We start from the raw sequence: 25,012 nt of genomic DNA, 5'->3' as shown, positions 1-25,012 counted from the left end.
GGGGAGGGATCTCCCGTTCACTCGAAGGCTCACAGGTACCGGTGCGCGAGGAAACTGGCCTCGCTCGGATCAAGTCCGCCTCTCTCCCCAGTTTACTCTGTCCTGCCGACGGATTTGCATCGGTCGACGCTTTCAAATCATTGGTGACGCACAAATGTAAATATTCGGGGGATTTCAACTATTTTTTCCCCCGTTTTTGGGACCTGAAAATCGGGTTTTGTGATCTTTTGTTGGACGTAAAAAATTTTAAGCCACAATCATTTTTTTTTCGCAATTCGCGAAGTATTTTGCATTTTATTTTGTATTTTTTTAGTGAAGTGAAATATTTTTCTCTGTAATTTTTTTTTATTTTTGGGTTATTTATATTTTACTGCAATTTTTGCAAAATTTTATTCTCTTTTCTTCGACCCGAAAGTCAGGTTTTTATGATTTTTTCTGTAAGTAAAAAAATTTCAACGCCAGAATGTTTTTTTTCGCAAATCGTGAAGTATTTCGCATTTTATTTTATATTTTTTTGGTGAAGTAAAGTATTTCTCTCTGGGATTTTTTTTTATTTTTGGGCTATTTATATTTTATTGCAATTTTTTCAAACTTTCTTTTGCGCAAGTGATTTTTTCCTTTCAATTTAAATAATTTTTGAAAACCAAATGTTGAAAAATTCATTTTTTCTTCAATCGTGAAGAAAAGTTTTTTTTTGATGATTTCCCTATTATTTTAATTCATTTTATTTATTCAGTCTTTTTATTTATTCACCACCAGTATCGCAGCGGAAGCCAATAGTAGAATTCCATAGGTATAGAGATAAATTTTCGTTAGGAGTTTGAGTTTCGAAGAAGTTTGAAATTGTTTATTTATACTTCAAATTTTTTTTTCAATTTTTTTTTGTGAAAGTGTTTTTTTTCATCAGCGTTTGCCATTTATTAAATCATTTGAAATCAATATTTGTTTTTCTTTTTCAATTTGCGAAGAGGAATATTTTTTTCTCAAGGCATTCGATAATTTTTAAAAATTTGCATTACTTCCTTGATTTTATTCTCCAAATTTTCGAATTTCAAATTTTTTTTTTCTCATTTTCGGGTGAAAAAATCACAATTTCACATTTTCCAACGGAAAAAAATTGTTTTTCCTTTGCGAAGAGCCCGAGTGAATCTGAAATCAAATGAATATTATAAATAATTTCAATCAATGTTCATATTGTTCAAAAATAGACTTCAATTTTGTTTCGATCAATTTTTTATGCAAAACAGATATTTCCCCTGAATTTTCGTTGATTAAAAATCATTCCAAACAAATGTTCAATTTTCTTTTTCAATTTGTGGCGAGGAGCAGTTTTCCTCAAAATATTCCGTAATTTTTTCAATTTTTCAACATTTCCTCAATTATATTTTCCAAATTTTCGAATGTCAAAATAATTCTTTTCTCATCTTCCAGTGAAAAAAATTCCAATTTCCCATTTTCTAACGAAAAAAAAATTGTTTTTCCTTTGCGAAGAGCCCGAGTGAATCTGAAAGCAAACGAATAATATAAACAATTTTGATAAATTTTCCTGTTTAAAACCAAAAAAATTTTTTTTTTCCAGGGAAGTGACGACTTGAAAAATTTCTGCAAAAAATATGTGAAATTCCGTGTTTGTAGTGGGGGTACCACTGAAAAAACTAGTTTTTGTGATAATTTCCCCATTTTTCTCAATTTTTTTAAGTGAAATTTTTTTTTCTTTTGGTGGAATTGAAGCGAAATTATCAAGATTGCGTAAAATCTGGACGCTCCTTCCGGTAATTATCACGCCCTGGTGGCGATAACTATGAAAAATCGTCTGAGTGTAACGGATCACTCGAACACCAGTGGGCGCTAGTTCTCCTGGATTTTACTTGTTATTTTTCTATCTTCATTTCAACTGCGGGATTACGAGGAAAAGAACAACATCCTCGAGTGGTTTCCCGAGTTGTGTCCTTTCGTGATAAGCGCGAGTGATAGGAGGTGCTCGGGTTCAAGTGGTGATGAGTAAGCGAGTGTGAGAGACGACGAGATCATGTGGAGGACGTGAAAGAGATTTTAATACTAGGAACTAATTCATTTAGGTGAGTTTAATTGTGTTTTAAATTAATCATATATTATTGGTGAATAAATTTCTTGGGGCTGGGGAACGTTCGACATGACATGCATTTTTTTATGAACTTATGATTTTTCGTTGCAAAAATTATTTTTTTCAGTCAATTTTTTTCGATTTTGAGTTTTTTCAATTTTTTGAATTTGATTTTGTGAAATTGGCAGGTGTTGGAGGGATGGTTTTCATCATTTTCCTGTTTCTTTTTTGGAAAAAGAATTTTTCAAAGCAAATTTTCTTTTTTTTTTAGTCTTTTTCATTTTTTTGCATTTTATTCAGGATTTTTTTTTAAAAAGTGATCGCATTGTTGAATATTTTTTTAGGTGAGTTCAATTGTTTTTAAAATGAATCAGATATTATTGGCGAATAAATTTCCTGGGGCTGGGGAACATTCGACCTGACACGGATTTTTTAATGAACTTATGGATTTTTTTAACAAAAAAAAGATTTTTTCAATTAATTTTTTTTCAATTTTTGAGTTTTTTTACTTAAAAAATGTGGTTTTGGAAAAATTTTAGTGAAAAAATATTTTTTAATTAGCCGGCATTATAGGTGTGGGAGGGATGGTTTTGAAAAATAATTTCTCAGATTTTTTTTTTGAAAAAAATGTTCAAAGCAAATTTTTGTTTTTTAATGCTTTTTCATTTTCAAAACCTTTATTCAAGATTTTTTTTTTCTTGAAGAAAAAGATCGCATTGTTGAATACTCAAGCAATTTTCTCACAATTTTTTTTATACTAAAATTAATTTTTTTAATGCAATTAGCAATTTTTAAACTTGTTAATTAAAAAAATTTTCATTTTGCGAAATTTTTGTGGAAGAATATTTTTTTCTAAAATTGACTATCATTGTACATGATCAAAAAATTGCTTTCAATAGTTCTTCTCAATTTTTTTAATGCACACATTTTTTAAATTCGCCGTAACGTCTCGATTTTTTAAACAAAAAAATCCCATTTTTTAAAGAATTTTCTCCACTTTTATTCTCCAGTTTTATTGGATGGAACAACGTTATATAACAATCCAATGCATTAATTGCTCATCTTAATAATTAAAAAAAAAAATTCCGAAACGATTTCTAATATTATTCATTAAATGATTACCTTATAAATAATTTCACAATAATTTGTTTTAATTATGATTTCGTCACCCAATTTAATGTTCAAAATCACTCTCTCCATTTTCCCCATAACTTCCCGATTGATTATCACCACTGGGAATTCCCCTCATATTTCATAATTTAAAAAACCGGAAATAAAACTGAAAACAATTTTTTTCCCTGAAAAATCGCTGAATAAATTCTTCACAAATAACGAAAGGAAATAGATGTTTGACGCACGCGCCCCAGAAAAAGGTCCTCCTGCGTGTTCTTCCCCGTAAACCGCGAGAAAAAACTCGTTTGACTATCGTGTGAGAATCACTCCACCGTTCGTCACTATTTGCCATCAATTATCACATATTTCCATAATGTGTGCTATTCTCCGGGGTCCAGCGACGACTCGCGATTCACGATAATCACAGACTTGGCTATATTAAGGATATCCAAGTATCTTTTACAGTTTGATACAGACCACACTATAGATTTAACCATTTTCCATCATTAAATTTGTCAATTCAGTAGCGAAGTGGTAAAATGAGATGAGTCAATTTTGACTATTGACCAGTTTTCAATGAATATCTCGGAATCTAAGGGAGATAGAAAAATTTTCGTAATAACCTTTTCTGTGGATCTTGACCCGCTCTACAAAAAAGGTCATGACAAACATTTCGCCATCTGCCTTAGATTCCGAGATATTCATCGAAAACTGATCGATAATCAAAATCGAGTTGCGGGGCCCCATAACCCCCGTTGGTCAATGCCTCACGTGTTAGACGTCCGAATTTCATTATTTATTATCTCCTAAACTGTGTAGTACAGCTAGTTAGCATTTTTTAAATAGCTAGAGGCTATTATAAACATTATCTATGAAAAACATGGAGACAATCTTTAAAAAAAGTATTTTCTAGGGATATACCTTAAGTCGACTTAGTTCTTCGCTGAGTTTTCGAGGAATATCTCCAAAACTAAGGGAGATAGAAAAATTTTCGTAATAACCTTTTCTATCGCCCGTGATCCGCTCTACAAAAAAGGCCATGACAAAAATTTCGCCATCTGCCTTAGATTCCGAGATATTCATCGAAAACTGATCGATAATCAAAATCGAGTTCGGGGGCCCCATAACCCCCGCTTGGTCAATGCCTCACGTGTTAGACGCCCGCATTTCATTATTTATTATCTCCTAAACTGTGTAGTACAGCTAGTTAGCATTTTTCAAATAGCTAGAGGCTATTATAAACATTATCTATGAAAAACATGGAGACAATCTTAAAAAAAAGTATTTTCTAGGGATATACCTTAAGTCGACTTAGTTCTTCGCTGAGTTTTCGAGGAATATCTCCAAAACCAAGGGAGATAGAAAAATTTTCGTAATAACCTTTTCTATGGATCTCGATCCGCTCTACAAAAAAGCTTATAGCAAAAATTTCGCCATCTGCCTTAGATTCCGAGATATTCAATGAAAACTGAACGATAATCGTGATTGACTTGAACCGTTTTACCGCTTCACCACTGATATGCATATTTATTTCATATGAGCATGATGTAATATCATTTCACCATATAATTGGCCTCGTCTGTTGCGTCTTGAATAAATAAATAACAAATAATAAATGAAAAAACCTCATGACAACACTTTCCAGAATTTCCGTGAATTGCAAAAATTGAAGGATAACTCAATCAGTTATTGAATAATCCAAAAATTCACGAAAAAATGCAGATGAAATTGCGCAACTGGAAGATTATAACGTACTTCTTGCTACTTTCTATCGGACTTTCTCCCGTATCTACCATCGGCGATACGCGGATCTGTGAATCTAGGGAGTTTCTCCGGTTTTTGGAGAAAATTTTTGTGCCCCGAAACGAGAAAATGAGACGACCCCGGTAGGACATGACTATCCACAGGCCCAGGTTAGGCCGAGGGTGGCCCAGTGCTGGCTGAAATGTTTGAGACTTGGTGATTATCAACGTGCGAATTTTGGGTGGAAATACACTAAGAGAGAAGAGCGAATTCCAAGTAAAGGTTTTTTGGATCAGCAAAATACTTGTCTAATGATCACCAATGTAGAAATTATGTCATTTGAACATGCAAAATTTCCAAACATGAATAATAAGATGATTCAATAAATAATGGGTCTCATCACTTTGAGAATCTGCATTCTGCGGATAATTTCCCATCCCCTGTCGACGATAGATTATCCGATCAAAAAATCTGATCTGATGCTGAAAATTGAGGTAATACTTTGTTCATGTTTCGCTCGAGATTTGGAAGAGGCAGCATGAACATGTAGATATTTTGGCTCTGCTTTCAACAAAGAAACATTTGGCTCAAGAGGCTGATCATTCGCGGGGAGACCGTGACATTTCAGGATGAGAATATCTCTCACAAAGTCAAGCTGAATGATAAATATTTCGTTCCAAGTTACAGGGCCGTTATCGCATCGTCATTGTTATTCTATTTAAAAATTCATTTCTTGTATTTGAGTATTGAATAGCCGAAACGACACACAAATAACAATTTCGTTGAATCATTCATACAAATTTCTCGACCCACAAATGTTAGCTATTCGGCGCAAACAGCTATTTGGTCGTTGTTCAGCATCAAACAAACATTTTACGAGACCAAAATAGGCGTGCGAGTGATGAAAATGAAGTTTCTTGATTGCACAGAAAACATTTATTTTTTGAAACAACCAAATCTATTTTTCAGACGAAAATTTGTCATCTCAAAGCACTTTTGAAACATGAATTACACAAAGTTTTAGACATATTTCCACTTTGTGCATAAAAAATCTTGAAACTTATTTGTTTTCCTTTCGTCGTTGGGATTCCTCCGCCAGAAAGAATGATTTAATAATCTCAGAATAAAAAGAAATATGAAAAAATATTAAAGTATACCCCGAGGCGATAATGACCCTACCGCCTGTAATTTGCCATGTGCAATAAACATCATTGTACTTCTCGGAATTACTCATTTAATCACTTTTGCATCAGAATTACGATAGCCTCTTTCATAATTACCCCCCCGTGCAATTCATCACCGATCGTCAGGTCGAGAGTCAGGATTGTTTGCCATTATGCGAGGGTCTGCTGACGCGTGAAAAATCAGAAGGTATTTCATTGCGTTTCGTAAGGAGGCGTTAATGGAACCACCGACTCTGGAGAATTTGGGGCGTTTTTATTACTCTTTATTCCCGTGAAATTGAGTTTACGTAATTTCTCTGGTGTTGAAAATATCCACAATTTTTTATGGCATTTCCAAAGCTTTTTGTTCGTGAAAAAAGTGCGTGGATTTTTTTTAGACAATTTGACGTTTTTTCAGGGAATTTTTTATTCTTTTTTTTCAGAGGAAATATGCCGGCAATACAATTGTTCGGCCGCAAATGGCTCGCGGCCACTGACGACCTTGTGTATCCAGGACTCTTTGAGATATTCATCCGAGTCGTCTGGTAAATAATTAGCTATTTTCATGAATTTATTTCTTTTTGTTTCCAAAATTTAAGTTTCCAATTTTTTTGTTAGGGCAATTAACTAAGAATTTTCTTCATTTTTTTTTCGAAATTTTCTTTAAAGTGACGAATTGAATTCCATGAATTTTTTCACAACTGCAGACTTTAATAAGCTCTATTCATTGACACCAATTAAAATTCAATTTATCATACAGATTCGAAACAATTGATATTTTTCCAAAAATCGATTTTTCAACGATCACTCAAAAAATTGTCATCAAAATGGAATTAGTGATGGCTCAAAAAATTGATAACAATACCCTCTTGATTCTATCAGAAATGATGGAGCTCGCACAATTCGTTGTTGAGTTACAGCACATTGTTTATGCGATTTGAAAGAGAAAATCAGTTTTTTCATGATTACTGAAAGAATCATCAGTAATAGCAATTAAATCAGGGCTTGAAAAGTATATTTCAATGGCTTCTTAATCAAATTGAAAAATGGTGAGAACAGCATCTTTGCTTATCAAGTTACACAATACCGTCATGAGCTTTTTATATAAAAATCTCTATCTCTATTAAACTCAGGTACCAGTCTATTATGTTGAATACTTATTCATATTGATTCATGGTCCCGACTAACTTCTGACAGAACCTGGGTCAAACTCTGGCTAAATCCTGAATAAACCCTGATTAAATCCCGGCTATACACTGATTAAACCTTGATTGAACCTCGATTAAACCCGGACTGAAAACGAATTCGAGTCTTGAGAGGGTCTGAATGTAGAATTATTTGACAGAACGAAGTAATCCGCAAAAATTTGATGACACTTCATTCAAACCTTGACCCTAAAAGTTCTTAAAGGTCATCTGACCCTTAAGGATGTTCGACACCCTTTTAGCCAAAATTGACGTTGTTTTCATTTTTCTGGCAAATTATCGATGGGAGTGACGTGAAAAAATATAACGATTTTGTGGTTTGTCATTCTTTAATGGCTCACGAAGTTGCGTAGTGGTGCGATAATTTTCATGCGTTTTTTCTACAGTTTTGTGATTCTTTTTAAAAGTTTAGAGAAAACGCAGGAAAATGTTCGCACCACCTTAAAATTTCGTCAGTCATTAAATAATGACAAAACGCAAAAACGTTATATTTTTTCACGTCAATTCCATCATAAGTTTGCCAGAAAAATTAAAAAAACGTGAATTTTGGGAGAAAGGGTGTAGAACATCCTTAAGACCCTTCGAAATCACATAAATTTGCTTCGTTTTCATTCTAGGTTCGTTCTACTCGGCATCGCCTGCATGCGATACTACGCCGAGACCTGGAAATGCAAGACAGGGGGCGAACTGGTGCGAGTATTTCTCGCAGGAGAACTGGTGATCCTGGGGGTAGTCACTATCCTCGTCTTCGTCATCGTCAATCACAGCGCCAGGGGCTCTATCGTGGACACCTACGCCAGGAGATTGGTCGAGCCCCTCTTAACAGTGAAGTAATTAATTTTCTATTTCTCCCATCATCTCTATCACATTTCAAATACCATTTCCAATTGTTCGCTCAGGGCTTCGAGCTGGCGTTCCCGTCAGGGTCATAAAATTAAAATCGATCATTAAAAAAATCATAAAACTATTGACTATTAACTATTAACTATTAGAATGAAGAAAAGGAAGCAAAAAAAAATTAACTCCAATTTTTCGTCTTAATTTATTGTTTAGGATTCTATTGTTGCTCCCGGAGATAATCTGGAATGTCCTGGGGACTCTCTGGATCTTTACGGATCACGTGCAATGCACAAATGAAAATTTTACGTTCGCAACGATCGAGGCACTCGTCTTCTTCGACTGGGTCCTCATCGGTCTGGCTATTCTCGGTCTTGCCTTCGTCTTTGATCCACTCGGATCACTATATCCCTCTGATAAGGCCCTCGAGGACTCCATCGAGCATGGAAAGGTGTCCAGGATATGGCTGAGGAGGTTCAAGTGGTTCTGGTGGATGCGGCGGGACGAGAGTGCCAATGAAACATTTCAACATGTTGCTGGTGAGACATAGGTACATACAGATTAATTACAGATGAAATGATGGAAATCAATATTGAAGAAAACGAATTAATTGGTAAAAAAATTCAATTTTTTTACCAACTTAAAGTAATCTCTAACAGGGGAATTAATTAGTGTGATAATTAATTTAATGTTTGATATTTAATTCATTTTTTCTTTTTAGTTGAGATTTTTTTCTAACTTGAGATGATATTTTTAACAATTGGCATTAATTGCATTAATTAATAACAATTTATTGATGTAATTAAATAATAAAAATTTTGGAACAAAAAAATGCTGAAATTAAAAAAAAATGTTCTAGTTGGAAATTGTTTTTCCAGGATTATTGAGTGCTCTCTTCAGAGGGACTGATTTAGTTCCCTCGGATATTATGGCTGGTTGCGTACTGCTGCGTGTCAGACAGAAACGCGAAACACTCGAGTTACGACGACTCAATATCCTAGAACGTCCGGAATATACCGTAGGTAAGTGGAATGAAATATGAATAAAAAATATCATGTTTTCTGAACTCATGCATATCCATCGTTTCAATTCAGACATTTCTTCGAATACATTTTTTCATTATTTTCAATATTATAAAATAAAAAATAGTATTCGCGGATGATTCGCATTTATTTATTCACTCATTTCAGTCATTTTCAATTTTAAAATTCCATCCTTTGCCATTTTTTCTTCTTTCATTATCCACTAAAAGTTTAGAAAAATTTCACATTTTGTCAATTGGATTTATCTCGTCAATTATCGCTCCTATCGAAAAATCTCAAAGGACCTTTTTTATTGGTCACAAAATTTCCAATAAAAAATTTCATTTGATGTTTTCCGCTAGAATCACTCCTTATCGAGATAATATCCCTTGAAAAAAAAAAGAAAAGAAAAAATACACTAGTTTAATTCTCATCTGTCAAAAAAAAAAAAAATTCAATCAATTTCCAGACGCGAAAACGATATTCTCCAGCCACCCCCCCTGGATGTCCCTGGAATGGGCCCACCACTACATAAAATTATCGATAGCCTCCTACAGTTGGCTGTTCGTCATGTACCAGCATATTTTCACCGGCTGTTGCAAGCTAATACCGAACATGACCTGTTGTGCATGTTTGCGGAGGAGGGAGCACAATGTTCTCGATGATAACTGTTGTTTATGCAGTCTAGCTGGGGTCAAGCAACTCTCGAAACTCTCCGAGGACGATATCCTGTTCGCGTCTTTTCGGAATCATCTGTGTGAGGTACGGGTAAAAAATACTCATGGAAAATTTTTAAAACACCAGGACATTAACCCGAAGGAGTAAAGATTGACTCTCGTTATGGAAATTTTGGGGTAGAGTAATTGCTGGTAAATCTCATGTATCGAAAAGCCGAACAGAAGTCACGCCATCGACAAGTCCCAACGTTGGCGGCCAACATTGCCCCAATGTTGGCGGCCAACATTGCCCCTATGTTGATGGCAAACATTGCCCCAATGTTGATGACCAACATTGCATGAACCCTAACAGCCAACATTGACCCAAAGTTGCTAGCCAACATTGTCCCAACGTTGGCGCTCAATAATGCCATAACGTTGACAGCCAACATTGCTTCAACGCTTCATTGCTTGGGGAATGTTAATGACCAACGTTGACCACCAACATTGGCAGCCAACACTGCCCCAATGCTGGCAGCCAACATTGGCCCAACCTTGTCAGCCAACACTGGCCCAACCTTGACAGCCAACAGTGGCACAACCTTGGCCGCCAACATTGGCCCAACCTTGGCAGCCAACACTGACCCAACGTAATTTTTTTTTACCTTTTCCTGAATATTGGTTACAAAATAAATTTTTTCAACGGCAGATGATGCAATCAATCTCATGATCGAACTCGGTCAAGATGGCCTTGATCAGAATATTTTAAATCACAATTGGATTCATTAAATTAATTAAAGACACATCTCTCACTCAAAGACAAATGTAAAAACATCTTTTTTTTCTCTGTAAAAAAAAGTATGATCTCCCACATCAATATTTTTATACCCCCAAAATTCGCAAATTCCAGATTCCATTCTGCGTGATAGCAGACCACAAAGCGGCGAGTATAGCCGTCGTGATAAGGGGCTCTCTATCCCTGAGAGACCTGATAACAGACATCGCGGCGGCCTCGGCGTCCTTCGAGCCGCCAGGATTGCCAAAAGGCAGTATGGCCCACAGGGGGATGATAATCGGGGCCAAAGTCCTCTTAAAACAGCTCAATAAGTACAAAGTCCTTGAGAAGGCCTTCGAGGCCTACCCCCACTACTCCCTAGCCCTGACTGGGCACAGCCTAGGCGCCGGCTTGGCAGTCCTCCTAGCCCTCCTGATACGCCCACGGTATCCCAATCTACGAGTCTACGCCTTTGCGACACCAGCTGGACTCCTCAGTAGAGAAGCAGCGAAGGTAGGTCTTGGAGGTTCCAAATACCCCCTCCCCCCCCCCCTCATTAGATCAGGATCCTCAAAAAAATTTTTAACCCTTATTTACAATCCTTTTTTGNAACCTTTTTTTGACCCTTATTTACAATCCTTTTTTGACCTTTTTTCCGACCCTCATAATCCTTATTTTTGACTTTTATTTCTAGTCCTTATTTGACCCTTCTTCTTGACCTTCATTTCACATTATCATCTTTCACCCTCATTTGTGACCTCCGTGACCCTTATTTCTGGCCCTCATGAGCCTCAATTCCATGAATCGATTTTTGTGAATTACTTCTGATTCCTGAATACAATTATATTTAATCCTTTCTTAACCCTCCCTTTTGACCCTTATTTCGAATTCTCATTTTTTGCTCTCAATTGTGATCCCCATGACCCTTATTTTTAACCCTTCTTTGACCCTCATTTCGGACTCTCATCGTTCACCCTTATTTCGAATTCTTATTTTTTGCTCTCAATTGTGATCCCCGTGACCCTGATTCTTTGACCCTCATTTCGGAGTCTCATTTTTTACTCAATTATGATTCTTCTAATCCTTCTTTGACCCTTATTTCGAACTCTGATGTATTACCCTCAATTGTGATCCTCGTGACCCTAATTTTTAACCCTTCTTTGACCCTCCTTTCCGACCCTTATTTCAAACTGTCACTTTTAACCCTCGTGACCCTTATTTCTGACCCTCGTGAGCCTTAACCCCGTAATTTGACTTTTATCACTCAAATCGCATTATCTCTTCTTCCAATTTTCTCAAGGTCACCGAAGATTTTGTCTTCACCGTCGGTCTCGGTGACGATTTGGTCATGCGACTGAGCGTCGACAGCATTGAAAATTCAGGACAGGTCTCCTAATCACCCTGCAGGCCCTCAATTGTGATCCTCGTGACCCTAATTTTTAACCCTTCTTTGACCCTCCTTTCCGACCCTTATTTCAAACTGTCACTTTTAACCCTCGTGACCCTTATTTCTGACCCTCGTGAGCCTTAACCCCGTAATTTGACTTTTATCACTCAAATCGCATCTTTTCTTCTAATTTTCTCAAGGTCACCGAAGATTTTGTCTTCACCGTCGGTCTCGGTGACGATTTGGTCATGCGACTGAGCGTCGACAGCATCGAAAATTTCAGGACAGGTCTCCTAATCACCCTCCAGGCCTGCAAACTTCCGAAATATCGAGTGGTGCTCAATGGTTTTGGTTACGCCCTATTTGGGGTGCCAGACCGAGATCTGAATAGAACATGGCGGAATGGCAACACGATCAACTCGATTCCGGGGCATTTGCCTCTCTTGGCCGATGGCGGGAATCATCGTCAGGGTGAGACACTCATCCTGGAGCACGACGTCTCCAGGAGGAGGTACTCCCAGGTGAGGCTGTACAATGCGGGGAGAATTCTGCACATGGCCAAGTGCAAGCTCGAGGATAAGGGGAAGAAGGGGGAGAGGAGGTTTGAGATGAGATGGGCGCAGCCCGAGGAGTTCATGGAGCTCTCGGTGATGCCCAGGATGCTCCTGGATCACCTCCCGGAGAATCTGGAAATCGCCCTGAGGAGTCTGATAAAGCAACAGGAGGAGGTGCCGATCTATCTCGAAGAGGTTTAGGTCGCTTGAGGGGGGGAGGCCCCGCGGGAAAATTGGGTTATGATGCGAGTACGAAAAACGACGCTTTATGGCCTAGGCCGGAAAGTGGTACTTTTGGCTCGGGTGTGGCGAAAAAGAATAGGGAATGAAAAAGGGTGTATTTTGATGAAATATTCAAATTAGTGATTGGAAAAATTGTTGAAGTTCTTCCTGGGGAACATGAATTATGTGTTTAGGTAAATGTTTAGTATTTATATACCAGTAATTTTCTATTGTATGGTTCATCACTCGATGATTAATATGATAGTTTTGTACATTCCAATGGATTTAATAAACCAATTTTGTATTAATGGAAAGAAAATTTATTTATTATGGTCAATAATAATTTGTCTACAGTCATGTATCTGTAATAAATATGCAATACTCGGTATTAATTGCACTCGCAAGCATCGAAGATAATTACTCGAACATTATTCATCATTATAATCATTACTGGAGGATAATCCAGTAGATAGAACAAACAAAAACGATTAATTTCACTCTTTTAGAAACTTCAAACTGTGCTCACTACATACAAGCATCCTCATCCCTCCACGTCTCCAGAATCTCGAGACATCCCCCAAAAACCTCCCAAATCAATGAATCCATTTGATCAAAGTCTCCACCAATTCCCTCATCACGTCATCATCTTCCACACCTGGATGACCCAAAGTCCTAGGACCTTCAAACCAGTCTCCCTCGATAGCCCGTAAAATTTCCGCTGGACAACTCATCCTGACGATCCCCTCACCTCTCCAACATCTCCAGTTATCACCAAAAAACCTTTTCACCCCCAAAATCATCGCTTCGTTGTATCACCCCAGGTACTCACTGAAAGTATCTCATCACGATGATTTATCAACCGTAAATTTCCCCAGCTATCCAATGAGACAATTCTCATCCCCCTACCTCTTCAGGTCCTCGAGTTATCGAAGAAAACGTGAATTCTAATGATTAATTTCCTCACGAGATCGATCGAACCAATTGCTTCCTAGTCTCCAGCTCTTCAGGTGTGAATGAATCCTGGGGAAGTGCTGTACGAAAATTTGTCCAGGTGATTCTTGGTATCACTGTGGGGGAACGAGACATCCATGAAGTCGTCATCGTCGTTCTCCTCCTCCTGTGTCTCCTGCTTCTCCTCCTCAACTTCTGGATTGACGGTACCCCGGTACTGCAGGTAGATCGGACTGATCATGGAGGAGCTCTTGGGGAGGATGTACGGGTCAAAAGGGAAGAACGTGTCCAGCCAGGAGGTGAGACGATTCGAGGTCTCTACGACTGGAAGATTCGTCCTGGCGTTGTGCTCCATCACTGTGTAACAATAAGCCAGCTGGTAGGTCCTCGTCACAGCTGCAAAGTGCTGAACAACCACTGGGACACACATCCTGAGGGGATTCAACTTGCATGTCACCATTTTTGTGAGGTTCAAACTTTGAAGGAAGAGTAAATCTGAAGGAATAAAAATATACGACTTAATAATCAAAAAATCATTCATCAGGGAGACATTCAAAGTTTCATGAAGTCAATTTAAAAAAACACTCACTCTTTTTAGCATCAACAAGGTCCTTATGCCTAAAGGCAATGACATAGAACAATGCCTGACAGATTGAGTAGAAAACCGTGTGGATCCTAATATCACTGTTGGCACATTCCAGACTGTCTTGAGCTGCTATGTAACTATGGATCCACGTGGACATCTCCTGGATGACCCTCGTGATGAGGCTGCAACATAAAAATCCACGAATCCCTCAAAAACCAATGATCCCAATAATCCCAAGCAAAAATTAAGCCCAGTGTGCCTCAATTACTTTTTGTAATTCCATGCTTTTATCTCTTTTGTCACTGTCTCCTGCACATGGCCTGTGTCATTTTTTACTTTGTACAACATAATATGTAGTTAATAAACGCCAATCAATCAATCATAACGAAGCCAATCAATAATACAGACGGATCAACAGGAAAAAATTATTCTAAAAAATTACCTGATAGGTACGAAGCTCCCCCTAGCCACCAGGCTCGCCAGATAGCAGACAGCAGACTGCCTCAGCACCGGAGCAACATTGGGATTGCTGACCCTGCCCCAGAGCCAATTGACGAAGGCCTCCACAATGGAGCCCTTGAAGCTGCACAGGTAGAAGTAGACGAACTGTACGTGATGGCTGGCATAAGTGGGCAGGATATTCTTCTCGAAGACGTCCAGCAGGTGGAAGTAGAGTCCCTTCACCCCTTCGGGGTCCAGAACACCCCCAGGATAGCAGGTGTCCTTCACGAATCGCAGAATCATCCCCATGCAGACGTCGAGGGTGTGCCCAATGGGGTGGACCTTCTCCTCTCGGGGCTTCTGGAGGCCGTCAGCCTCGTCGATCTTGAAGACATCCTCGTCCTCGTCGTTCTGGTCGTTGAAATCCTCAATCTCCGAACGGGGGGCGTTGACGTCGATGATGAGGAGTCTGTTGATGACCAGGGAGAGGATTTCCCCTCGCAAGTCCGGGGCGTAGGAGATTATCTGGAGGAGGGAGTGGATGTAGACCTCGTGGGCGTGGGTGGGGGCCTTGAAGAAGGGGAACTTCGTGGTGAGGGACTGCAGGAGGAGGTTCGAGGACATGGGGACGATTTTCAGGAGCTTGGAGATCACGTCGTGGACGTGCGTGAGGCGGACGAGGTCCTCTGGGGAGGGCACACCCTCCTCCCAGGGGTCGGGGGGCTGGCGAGAGGTGGGCGAATGCCTGCGGAAATGTCAGATGCCTGTCAGATTCGATATTCCTTTTTTCAATTAATTGTTTGTAATAATTCTCACTGCAGAAAGCAATACGAATGATGAGAATCACATGCCCCAATTTATCAGCTGTTAAATTTTCATATTACAATTAATGATTTGCTTATGGTCTAATTCCTATGCTCCCTGAATAAGATTTTAGTCGTAATTATGATTCAATTTCTTCCAGAATACACTTTAGAGTGTGAATTTATGGAATTCAATGTTTGTTGATACTCTGGTAAAAGTGCGTGCCCACACGGTTATCAATTTTTAGTTTGTTCACACGGCAATTCAATTAATCTGTTGTTCATCTCATCAGTATAATTCCGTGCTTAGAATATTGTCATCTCGTGTTTTCAGCACCAAATTAAAAATTAAAACTTCATTTGGAATATTGAGTCACAGCTTCTTTTCATTAATATCAGAAATTTTGTATTTGGATATTCATATTATTTGTTCAAAGTGAAAAAAATCATCATTTTCACTATATTGCATTCAGATTCTCCTATCGTTAACGTGAAAATGTGAGATTATCCCATAATTCTGGCTATTAATTCTGATCAACTTTGTTCGAAGGAAACCTCAGTAAACGCAATATTAAGAAAGTTGAATTATTCTATTTTCCTCTGACCTAAATGATTTGGATAATTATGATTCGTTTATTCATGTTTCACAGAATGGTATTCAATTCTCTTTCGTTTGTTGGGCGGGCTTCATGAAAACAGTCTTACTTTCTCCATTCTTTCGAGATATCCGCCAGGGGTGGACATTATTGGATTATTATTGCATTCTTCAATATTAAGAGAACTTCAGCCTTACATTCATTAAAATTCACATTTAATCATCAAAATTGTAAAGTAATAAAATAATTGATAATCTAAATTTCCGATTGACGATGCATTAAACAATGAAATTCATAAAAGGATTTTCGAATAACCAAATAATCGTCCATCTTCCTAACTAAATTATGGATTAATAAAATAATTCGGAATTTGAATATTTGATTAATGATTAATTTAATAATTAAAAAAATTCCCCATCTCCCTTAGATTCAAAAATATTCCTCCATCACCGCTACATCATGAAAATGGACATCCCCATCATCATCATCATCAAAAAAATTCTTATCACCTCAACAAAAAATCCGAAATAATTTTAAAAAACATTAATAAATAATAAAGAATTTTCTTAAAAAAAGGAATAATTTTTACGTCATCAAAAGTATGATTTTCAACAAGAGATAGTGGAAGTACTCACTCCAGCGGTTTGAACTCGTTCACCAGCTTCTCAATGACAACTTTGCAATGGTAAATGTGAACGCAAACAAGATCCTCCAGGAACGCCTTGTAAGCGTCAGCAGCCTCCTCGCACCTCGTGGTCCACGAGACATTGAGGATGACCTCCACCAGGAGCTTGTGATTGGGTCCCAAGAAGGAGATGCACTGCCGGATCTCACTGAGAAGATCCATCAGATCGTCGTCCCCGATTTCAGCATCCCTGAGCATACAAATGAGTCCATCGTAGCTCTTCCTATCGGCCCCAGTCTCGTAATTCAGGAGGATCTTCTTGAGGTCCTTGGGGGGCACGAAGATGACCTTGGACCACTTCTGGCGCTGCTTCGCTCGGTGGCCGGAGGTCGTGAGGATGGAGGAGAGGCTGGCGGAGCGTGTGGACACCACTGACATCTGGAAGAGTAAAAAAAAATGATGATTAAAATTGAGAAAGGGGGGAGTTTGACTCGCACAGGCTCCCCAGGAGGTCCTCCATGATCAGTCTGATGATCCTGCAGCACTTCATGAATGATTTGATTTGATTATTAAGTCGTATATTTTTTTATTCCTTCGGGTTTACGCTTCCTTCAAAGTCTAGATCTCCCAAAAATGGTGACATGCAAGTTGAATCCCCTCAGGATGTGTGTCCCAGTGGTTGTTCAGCACTTTGCAGCTGTGACGAGGACCTACCAGCTGGCTTATTGTTACACAGTGATGGAGCACAACGCCAGGACGAATCTTCCAGTCGTAGAGACCTCGAATCGTCTCACCTCCTGGCTGGACACGTTCTTCCCTTTTGACCCGTACATCCTCCCCAAGAGCTCCTCCATGATCAGTCCGATCTACCTGCAGTACCGGGGTACCGTCAATCCAGAAGTTGAGGAGGAGAAGCAGGAGACACAGGAGGAGGAGAACGACGATGACGACTTCATGGATGTCTCGTTCCCCCACAGTGATACCAAGAATCACCTGGACAAATTTTCGTACAGCACTTCCCCAGGATTCATTCACACCTGAAGAGCTGGAGACTAGGAAGCAATTGGTTCGATCGATCTCGTGAGGAAATTAATCATTAGAATTCACGTTTTCTTCGATAACTCGAGGACCTGAAGAGGTAGGGGGATGAGAATTGTCTCATTGGATAGCTGGGGAAATTTACGGTTGATAAATCATCGTGATGCGATACTTTTAGTGAGTACCTGGGGTGATACAACGAAGCGATGATTTTGGGGGTGGAAAGGTTTTTTGGTGATAACTGGAGATGTTGGAGAGGTGAGGGGGTCGTCAGGATGAGTTGTCCAGCGGATATTTTACGGGCTATCGAGGGAGACTGGTTTGAAGGTCCTAGGACTTTGGGTCATCGAGGTGTGGAAGATGATGACGTGATGAGGGAATTGGTGGAGACTTTGATCAAATGGATTCATTGATTTGGGAGATTTTTGGGGGATGTCTCGAGATTCTGAAGACGAGGAGGGGTGAGCGTGGGCAGTATGATGAGATATTTTTGGGGAGGCCTTAATGAGTTTCTTGAGGGTTATAAGGGCGAAACGAAGGCAGAATCGAAGCTCTCCAGGGGAAATTCCAAATCTTCAAACTCGGATTCGTGGGATCCTGAAGTCAATTATCGGTGAGTTATTGGCATTTTTACAGAGACAAATGATTCTTGAGGAGTTTGGGGAGTTCGGAGAAATGTCACATGGAAAAAGTAAGGTTAAGGTAGCTCTTAAACATCAGGAAGTGATAATTACCTTGGATAACTGCTGATAAACGTCCACAGGTGCTCAGAAACCTATTCCGATTGAAAATATTGCAATTCAAACTTTATTTCTTAATAAATCACTGTCTAAAGTTTCTGAGGAACTTCACCACATGCTCGACACTTCAGAAACTTCAATCTATCAGTTGCACAACACCCTGAAACTCCACGAAACCCGGAAACTTGATTATCTACAGTGAAAAGTCGATAATTAATCTAAAATTTGGAAACTCATAAGTTTATGGATAGATGTCACTCCACCCGAATTCAAATGGAGATGGAAAATGACCGTCATTTTAGACTGCGTCATATGACCAAAAAATGTCATTAGGGGAGGGTGGGGTAAAATGGACACTTTAGAGTTTTTTAAAATTATTTATAACTCAGAAATTTATCAATTAAGCTCAGTTTAGACTCGTCACAAAGGGAAAGAGTTGTTCTTTGTATTGAAAAAAAAAATTATTGAATTTTGTTAACATTTTAACCTCATTAACATTTTTAAAAAAGTCAAAAATGTCCGTTTTACCCCAGCCTCCCCTATAGTATACTACAATTAACTGAATTAATTTTTTTGATTTATAAAAAAATTGTTTTTTTTTCTGTGATTTTTTTATTCAAATCATCTGGCTACAATGATCTGAACCCATCCTCTCCCGCCATTTTTTCTCAATTTATTTTTATGAAAACAAAATAAATTTATTAACTTATTAAATAACTAAATAAACTTAATAACTTATTAAATAAATAAATTTATTAATTTAAACAAAAAATAAATTTTCTCAATTTATTTTTATGAAAACAAAAAAAATTAATTTAAAACGATCTTAAGGATGAAAAAACTCTAAATGATGACATTTATCATACTCTTCAGCATTCAATGACCCCACCCCCACTTTCCACAACCTCCCCTCCCTCAAACGCCTATCGCCCACTCGGAAAACTCGGAAAATTAATGGAAAAACTCTGGAATCTGGATCTAGATGTCACTGCTCTCGAAAATTCAAATATTTCCCGCCATTTCCGTCCCATAGAAACACGTGGTCGCGTGCGACAGCCCTCTCATCGCCCCCCAAAAAACCCTTAAATTCTCAAATATCTCTAAAAAAAAGTCCTGAATTGACATCCGCAAAGTCAATAAAAATCTCTATCCCCAAATTCAAATAGTTCCCGCCATTTAATCAACATAACCAAACATTCTCCTGGGATCTCCACAGACCCCAAAAAATCAGTAAAAATCCTCAAACCTCCCCAAAATCCCCACAAAACAACCCCCACCCCAAAACCATCCAAAAATCCCTGAAAAATATCAAGAAAACCCCAAACCCAATCAAGAATCCCCCCACCCGTCCCCGGAAAATCTGGAAAAACCCCGGAAAACTCCGCAACCTCTCCCCCCACCCGCCCAGATGCCACCCACTAAAAAATTCAAATATTTCCCGCCATTTCCGTCTACCATAGAAACACGTGGTTGCGTCAGTAAGTCTCTCGTCTCCCCCCATGTGCCAAAACCGTCCCAAACCTCCAAAATCCTCAAATACCCCAAAAAAAGGCTCCAATTAACATCAAGAACATCAACAAAAATTGCTATCGCGAAATTCAAATAGTTCCCGCCATTCAATCAACATAACTAAACATTCTCCTGGGGTCCCTACAGACCCCAAAAAATCAGTAAAAATCCCCAAAATCCCCCACAAAACAACCCCCACCCCAAAACGATTAAAAAATCGCAGAAAAATATAAAGAAACAGCCAAACTCAGTCAAAAATTCCCCCACCCGTCCTCGGAAAATCCGGAAAAACCCCGGAAAACCCGTCAACCTCTCCCCCCAACCGCCCAGATGTCGCCCCCTAAAAAATTCAAATATTTCCCGCCATTTCCGTCTACCATAGAAACACGTGGTCGCGTTCGTGAGCCTCTCGTCTCCCCTCACGCTCCAAAACCGTCCCAAACGGGGTCGAACCCATCGATTTCCGCGCAAAAAAAATTCCCAAAAATCAAAAAACCCCCCGAGAAGTCGTGCCCCATCGCCTCCCCAATTCGACTCGAAAAATAGTCGTGCAGCGAGCGACTGCCGTGCGGAGGCATCCATTCGGTGGCGCAGTTGTGTCTCAACAGTCAAAGCCCCCCAGTCCATTTGTACACCACCTCAACACCCGTAAAATGGCGATAGGCCAGTTGTTATTTACTCTCAACGCTCCATTCCCGATGGAATATCATCATTAAATCCTCACCACAAATACATCAGACATAATCAACGGATTAATCAACAACTGGAGGTCATTTTTCACGAGTGATTGAAGGTAATTAACGACAATTAATCCACTGAATTTTGTATCTCGCGTTGAAAAATTATCGTCCGTTCAGTCCTCTCGCTTCGATTTTTGCGTTTTTATTATTTCGAATGTTTCACGCATTCTCAAGAAAGTTTTCATTATTTTTTCGGCGGGGAGGGGGCGGTGGAGGGGGGGAAATAGAGGGGGGACAGGAGAATTTCGTCGTTTTGTGGGGAAAATCGAGAAATTTTCGGGGGTTTTATCCGGAATTCTTCGGGTTTTCAGCGGTTTTGGGGGATTTTTTTATATTTGGGGGCGGGAGAGGGGGTTTTTAGCTGTTAGGGGGAGGGAGGAGGGGGTGGGAGGTGAGTTTGAAGGGTTTTTTTTTGTTTTTTGGAAAACGTTTGCGTTTTAGGTTATGGATTTGGTCAGTGGTCTTCGGGTTTCAGGGAGGGATTTTGAGGTTTGAGGGGGGAGAGGGGAGGGGGAAGGGCGAAGGGGTTGATTAGGAAATTTTATGAGGAGGGAGGGGTTGGGAGGGAGTTTTGAGGGTGCAACGAGAGGTTTTGACGATTTTTTTTTGGGAGACGTGCGTTTGGCAAAGTCGTGGGGCAAAATGGGTTGGATTTTTTTAAGAACGAGTGGGGACGGGTTTTATGAGGGATTTTTTGACCCGATGAACGTGTGAGATAGGCGAATTTCGAGCAATTGATATTTTATTTTTGTGGAATTAACTGAAATTTCGGGTTTTCGGTTGGTTTTAGTGTTTTTTAGATATTGGAAATAATTGTTTGAGGGTTTTTTGTTATTAAAAAGTGTTTTAAGGCATCAATGAGTCATATTGGAGTCGTAAATGTCGATAAATGATGGAGGAAGAATTTTTATTTATGTCAAGTTCAAGTTGTGGGGTCAAAAAATATTTTTTCTAGTGGAGAAATGATTATTTATTTTGTAAATTGAGGGGAGAATTGTTGGGGGCAATCGGTGGGCTAGATTTCGACAGTAGAGACGTCTAAGAATGAATGAATTGAAGAGAATTGAAATTTTATACTTATTGGAAAAATTAAAAATTCAGTCTTTCGATGAGGTTTCGTAGAATAAATGATTTAGAAAATATATATTCAATTATTTCTATCCTTTGAAAGTACTTTTGGAACATCAGTGCTTCATATTAAAGTCGTAAATATCAATAAAGATGGAAAAAACATTTATTTTGAGATAATAAAACTTTTATTTTCCTTCGAAAATTGAGGTTTTGTTCTTCTGATGACGAAAAAACCTTGAAAAAAATCAACCCCACTGATTTTTATAATTAAATATTAATATTTAAACATTAATACTTCATTTATTGATGATGAACAGCCAAAAATGATGAAATAACAAATTTTCAATTCCTCAAATTCAATATTTTGTGGCAAAATCCATTTAAAAACTCGAAAACCGGCGAAAAAAAAATTTCTCCCCTGATTTTACGCTATCGATTATTGCATCATCAAAACACTGACTCTGTTTTCCCATTTCAGGTGATTCTTTCATGGCCCGCAAGTGCATAACCACCCGGAGAGTCCCAAAAACCGAGAGAGCAAAATCATCGACAAAATCATCAGATAAAAACACGAAGGGATTGATGACAACGAAGATGATCTAACGGTGTTTGTGTGAATGTGCAGGAACATAACCAGTAAAACCCCTTGTAATTGTGTTGAACAGGTTGTTATAATATGGCACAGTATTACAATCTCATCGCTGAAAACGGTGTTCCTATTGTGATTGACGATGGACAACAGTACTGCACTGTCGATGGAAATATACAATTTGTTGTGCAGGATCTCAATAATTGTGTCAATGGGGGTACGAGATTTGTGACGTATACACCGGCTGTACAGAACAGTGAACATATTTTTACACAGACTGGTGGACAGTTGCAGGGACAAATTGAACCGAGGTATTTTTTTTTCAATTTTAAAATTCAGGGAAAATTTTATTTTTGAGAATTGTAGTATATTTTTTGTAGAGAATTAAAATTTATTTTGGGGACAAATGTCTCGAAACATTCCATTTTTTAAATTTTCAATTAATAATCTTAAATCTCAAATTTTAACTATTAATCGCTCAATTTTATCAGTCTTGAGACATTTTTTGTGGAGAATTTAGAGGATAAAATGCCTCAAGAATTTTTGATATAATTGAATGCTTGTATTTTTTAGTGAGTATTTATTTATTTCTCTTGATAACAGTTGGTTTTAGGAAGCAATTGTAAGACAAGTTTTTTTTGTAGAAAATTAACTTCCTAATGAAAAATGGATCTAGACATTCTCTAATTAATGCTTTATAACGATTACAGGTACAAAATAAACAGAGGTCTTTTTTTATTTAAAAATTCAGGGGAAATTTTATTTTTGGGAATTGTGGCATCAGGAGGGAGTGGTTTTTTTGAGAAAATATATTTGTAGACAATTAGATTTTGGGAACAAAATGTCTCGAAACATTTCTTTTTTTTTAATTTTTAATTAACAATATCAAATTAAATCTCAAATCGTAACTGTTAATCATTGAATTTTGTCATATAATGTAGAAACATTTTTGGTAGAGATTTTTAAGGACAGAACAACAGAAAGTAATTCATAACAAAATTCTTGTTTATTTGTTTATGGGAAATTTTTTTTGATAGTAATTTTTTGATAGCGAGGCTTTTTGTAGATAATTTACTTCCCAATGAAAAATGGATCTTAGCATTCTCTGATTAATTGATTAAGTATAATTGATTTCATTTGTAGAGAATTAATTTTCGAACGAAAAATGTCTCTTGATCTTCTGCTGGAATCATTAATTGACGAGACATTGGGATTTTAATTGACTTGTGCCTGCTTGTTAAACCAATGAGTTGAGTTCGATTTTTCTTTTTCATTTTCATTATCAATTTGACTCGTCAACAAGTGGCTGTAGGGAATGACAAGATATCAAGGGACATTCTTTCTAAAGAATTAAATTATAAAGAAGAAATATCTCAAAAAATTTTCTTCTCATATCACTCATTTTCCAGGAATTTAATAAAATTACAAAGCCATCAATGATTGAAATTTGACATTTTTCCATTTCAATTAATTCTTGAATAGTAATGAGACGTAATAAATGGAGTCTGACTTTTTATCAATTGTGCCTTCATCTTGTTAAAGAAGGGGAAAATATAAATTAATTAAGGGAAAATGTCAAGAGAACTTCCCGTGGCCAATTGAATTTACAAAACGAAACGTTTGAGTCCATCGACATTTTCTTCTTAAATTCACTCATTAATTATTAGGGAAATCGGATATTTAATATGAAAGGTATTTAAGATGAAAGGCCTTTAAAATAAATCGTGAGATTGTAAAATATGTCCTAGATATTTCACTGTGCAGGACACTATTTTCCGATCCTTTCCCACATCTTGTTACGTTTTATCCAAAGGTTTTCCTTTTTTCCTCCTCCATTGGTTAAGCGTTCAGAATTCGAATGAAAAGTGATTTTATTTCGAGCAAAAACGAAATGATGGAGTGAATATTCAGGGAACATCATTTTTCAATGGAAAAAACCTGAAATGTTTGCCTAAAAAATCAGTTATTCACTGATAAGCTGTCCTTTTCCCTCTGACGCTCCCCAAGTTGTGGATAAAATAAATCAGAATCAGTGATTATCCACCAAAGCCCCCCTTAAAAATTCATATGAAACCTAAATTTATAATTAGAAAAAAATATCACAAATTAATCACAACATCATAATAATTCAATTGAATAACAATGACCATCTCCTCAATCAATTCCCTCAAACCCAAAAATTCACCGAAAAATCCGTCTTTATTCCAGACAAAGCGTCTACATAATAAACACAGAGGACCACATTTCGCTGCCCGCTCCCTTGAAACCCACAACCCCCCCAGAGACCTCAAACTTCCTGATAACGGACACTAAGAACCCCAATGATCCTCAGGTCCAGTGGGTAACGTTTTCTGACCCCTCGAAAATGTCTCCAAAGCCTCAGCCCCCGCAGAAGCCCCCCCAGACCCCCCAGTCAACCTCTAAACGCCCCCCAAAACCCAAACAACAGCCGCAGCTTCAGCCATCCCCCATCCCACGTCCCAAAATCCTCCCCCCAAAGCCCTCCCCGCGTTCGCCGATTCATCCAGATCCTCAAAAGCCCCTCAAAGCCTTGGCCCCCACC

General features: G+C 38.2%; 3 protein-coding genes across 4 annotated transcripts in view; 2 read left to right on the top strand and 1 right to left on the bottom strand.

Annotated features, from left to right (window-relative positions):
* Nucleotides 1-97: 97 nt before the first annotated feature.
* LOC107039801 (sn1-specific diacylglycerol lipase beta) lies at nucleotides 98-13,068 on the top strand. The gene is made up of 9 exons (XM_015259613.1): nucleotides 98-156; nucleotides 1,580-2,078; nucleotides 6,546-6,647; nucleotides 7,925-8,137; nucleotides 8,361-8,683; nucleotides 9,023-9,166; nucleotides 9,636-9,928; nucleotides 10,733-11,110; nucleotides 12,185-13,068. Exons 3-9 carry the CDS (start codon nucleotides 6,553-6,555, stop codon nucleotides 12,737-12,739), a joined length of 2,001 nt encoding a protein of 666 aa, XP_015115099.1. The 5' UTR covers nucleotides 98-156; nucleotides 1,580-2,078; nucleotides 6,546-6,552; the 3' UTR covers nucleotides 12,740-13,068.
* LOC107039802 (RNA polymerase I-specific transcription initiation factor RRN3) lies at nucleotides 13,064-18,688 on the bottom strand. Of its 2 annotated transcripts, XR_001460978.2 has the most exons (6): nucleotides 18,535-18,688; nucleotides 16,773-17,200; nucleotides 14,740-15,483; nucleotides 14,301-14,479; nucleotides 13,346-14,206; nucleotides 13,064-13,300 (listed from the first exon to the last, which is right to left on the bottom strand). XR_001460978.2 is itself a non-coding variant. In XM_015259614.2 (5 exons), the coding sequence occupies exons 2-5, from the start codon at nucleotides 17,198-17,200 to the stop codon at nucleotides 13,764-13,766; spliced, it is 1,794 nt and encodes a 597-aa protein (XP_015115100.1). In that variant the 5' UTR covers nucleotides 18,535-18,688; the 3' UTR covers nucleotides 13,064-13,763. The 2 variants fall into 2 exon arrangements, 1 of the variants encoding a protein (XP_015115100.1); XM_015259614.2 differs by having other exon boundaries at nucleotides 13,064-14,206.
* A 1,749-nt stretch (nucleotides 18,689-20,437) lies between these two features.
* LOC107039748 overlaps nucleotides 20,438-25,012 on the top strand; it is an 11,995-nt gene continuing 7,420 nt past the window's right edge. The window contains exons 1-3 of the mRNA XM_015259512.2: nucleotides 20,438-20,842; nucleotides 22,339-22,760; nucleotides 24,658-25,003. Of these exons, the coding sequence (XP_015114998.1) occupies nucleotides 22,537-22,760; nucleotides 24,658-25,003 (570 nt within the window). The 5' untranslated portion in view covers nucleotides 20,438-20,842; nucleotides 22,339-22,536. The remainder of the gene's footprint in view (nucleotides 20,843-22,338; nucleotides 22,761-24,657; nucleotides 25,004-25,012) is intronic.

Source organism: Diachasma alloeum, unplaced genomic scaffold (genome assembly GCF_001412515.2).
Source record: "Diachasma alloeum isolate Michigan unplaced genomic scaffold, Dall2.0 Dall_scaffold_00307, whole genome shotgun sequence".
In the NCBI taxonomy this organism is placed as follows: Eukaryota; Metazoa; Arthropoda; class Insecta; order Hymenoptera; family Braconidae; genus Diachasma; species Diachasma alloeum.
This window is presented reverse-complemented; position numbering and strand designations above follow the sequence as displayed.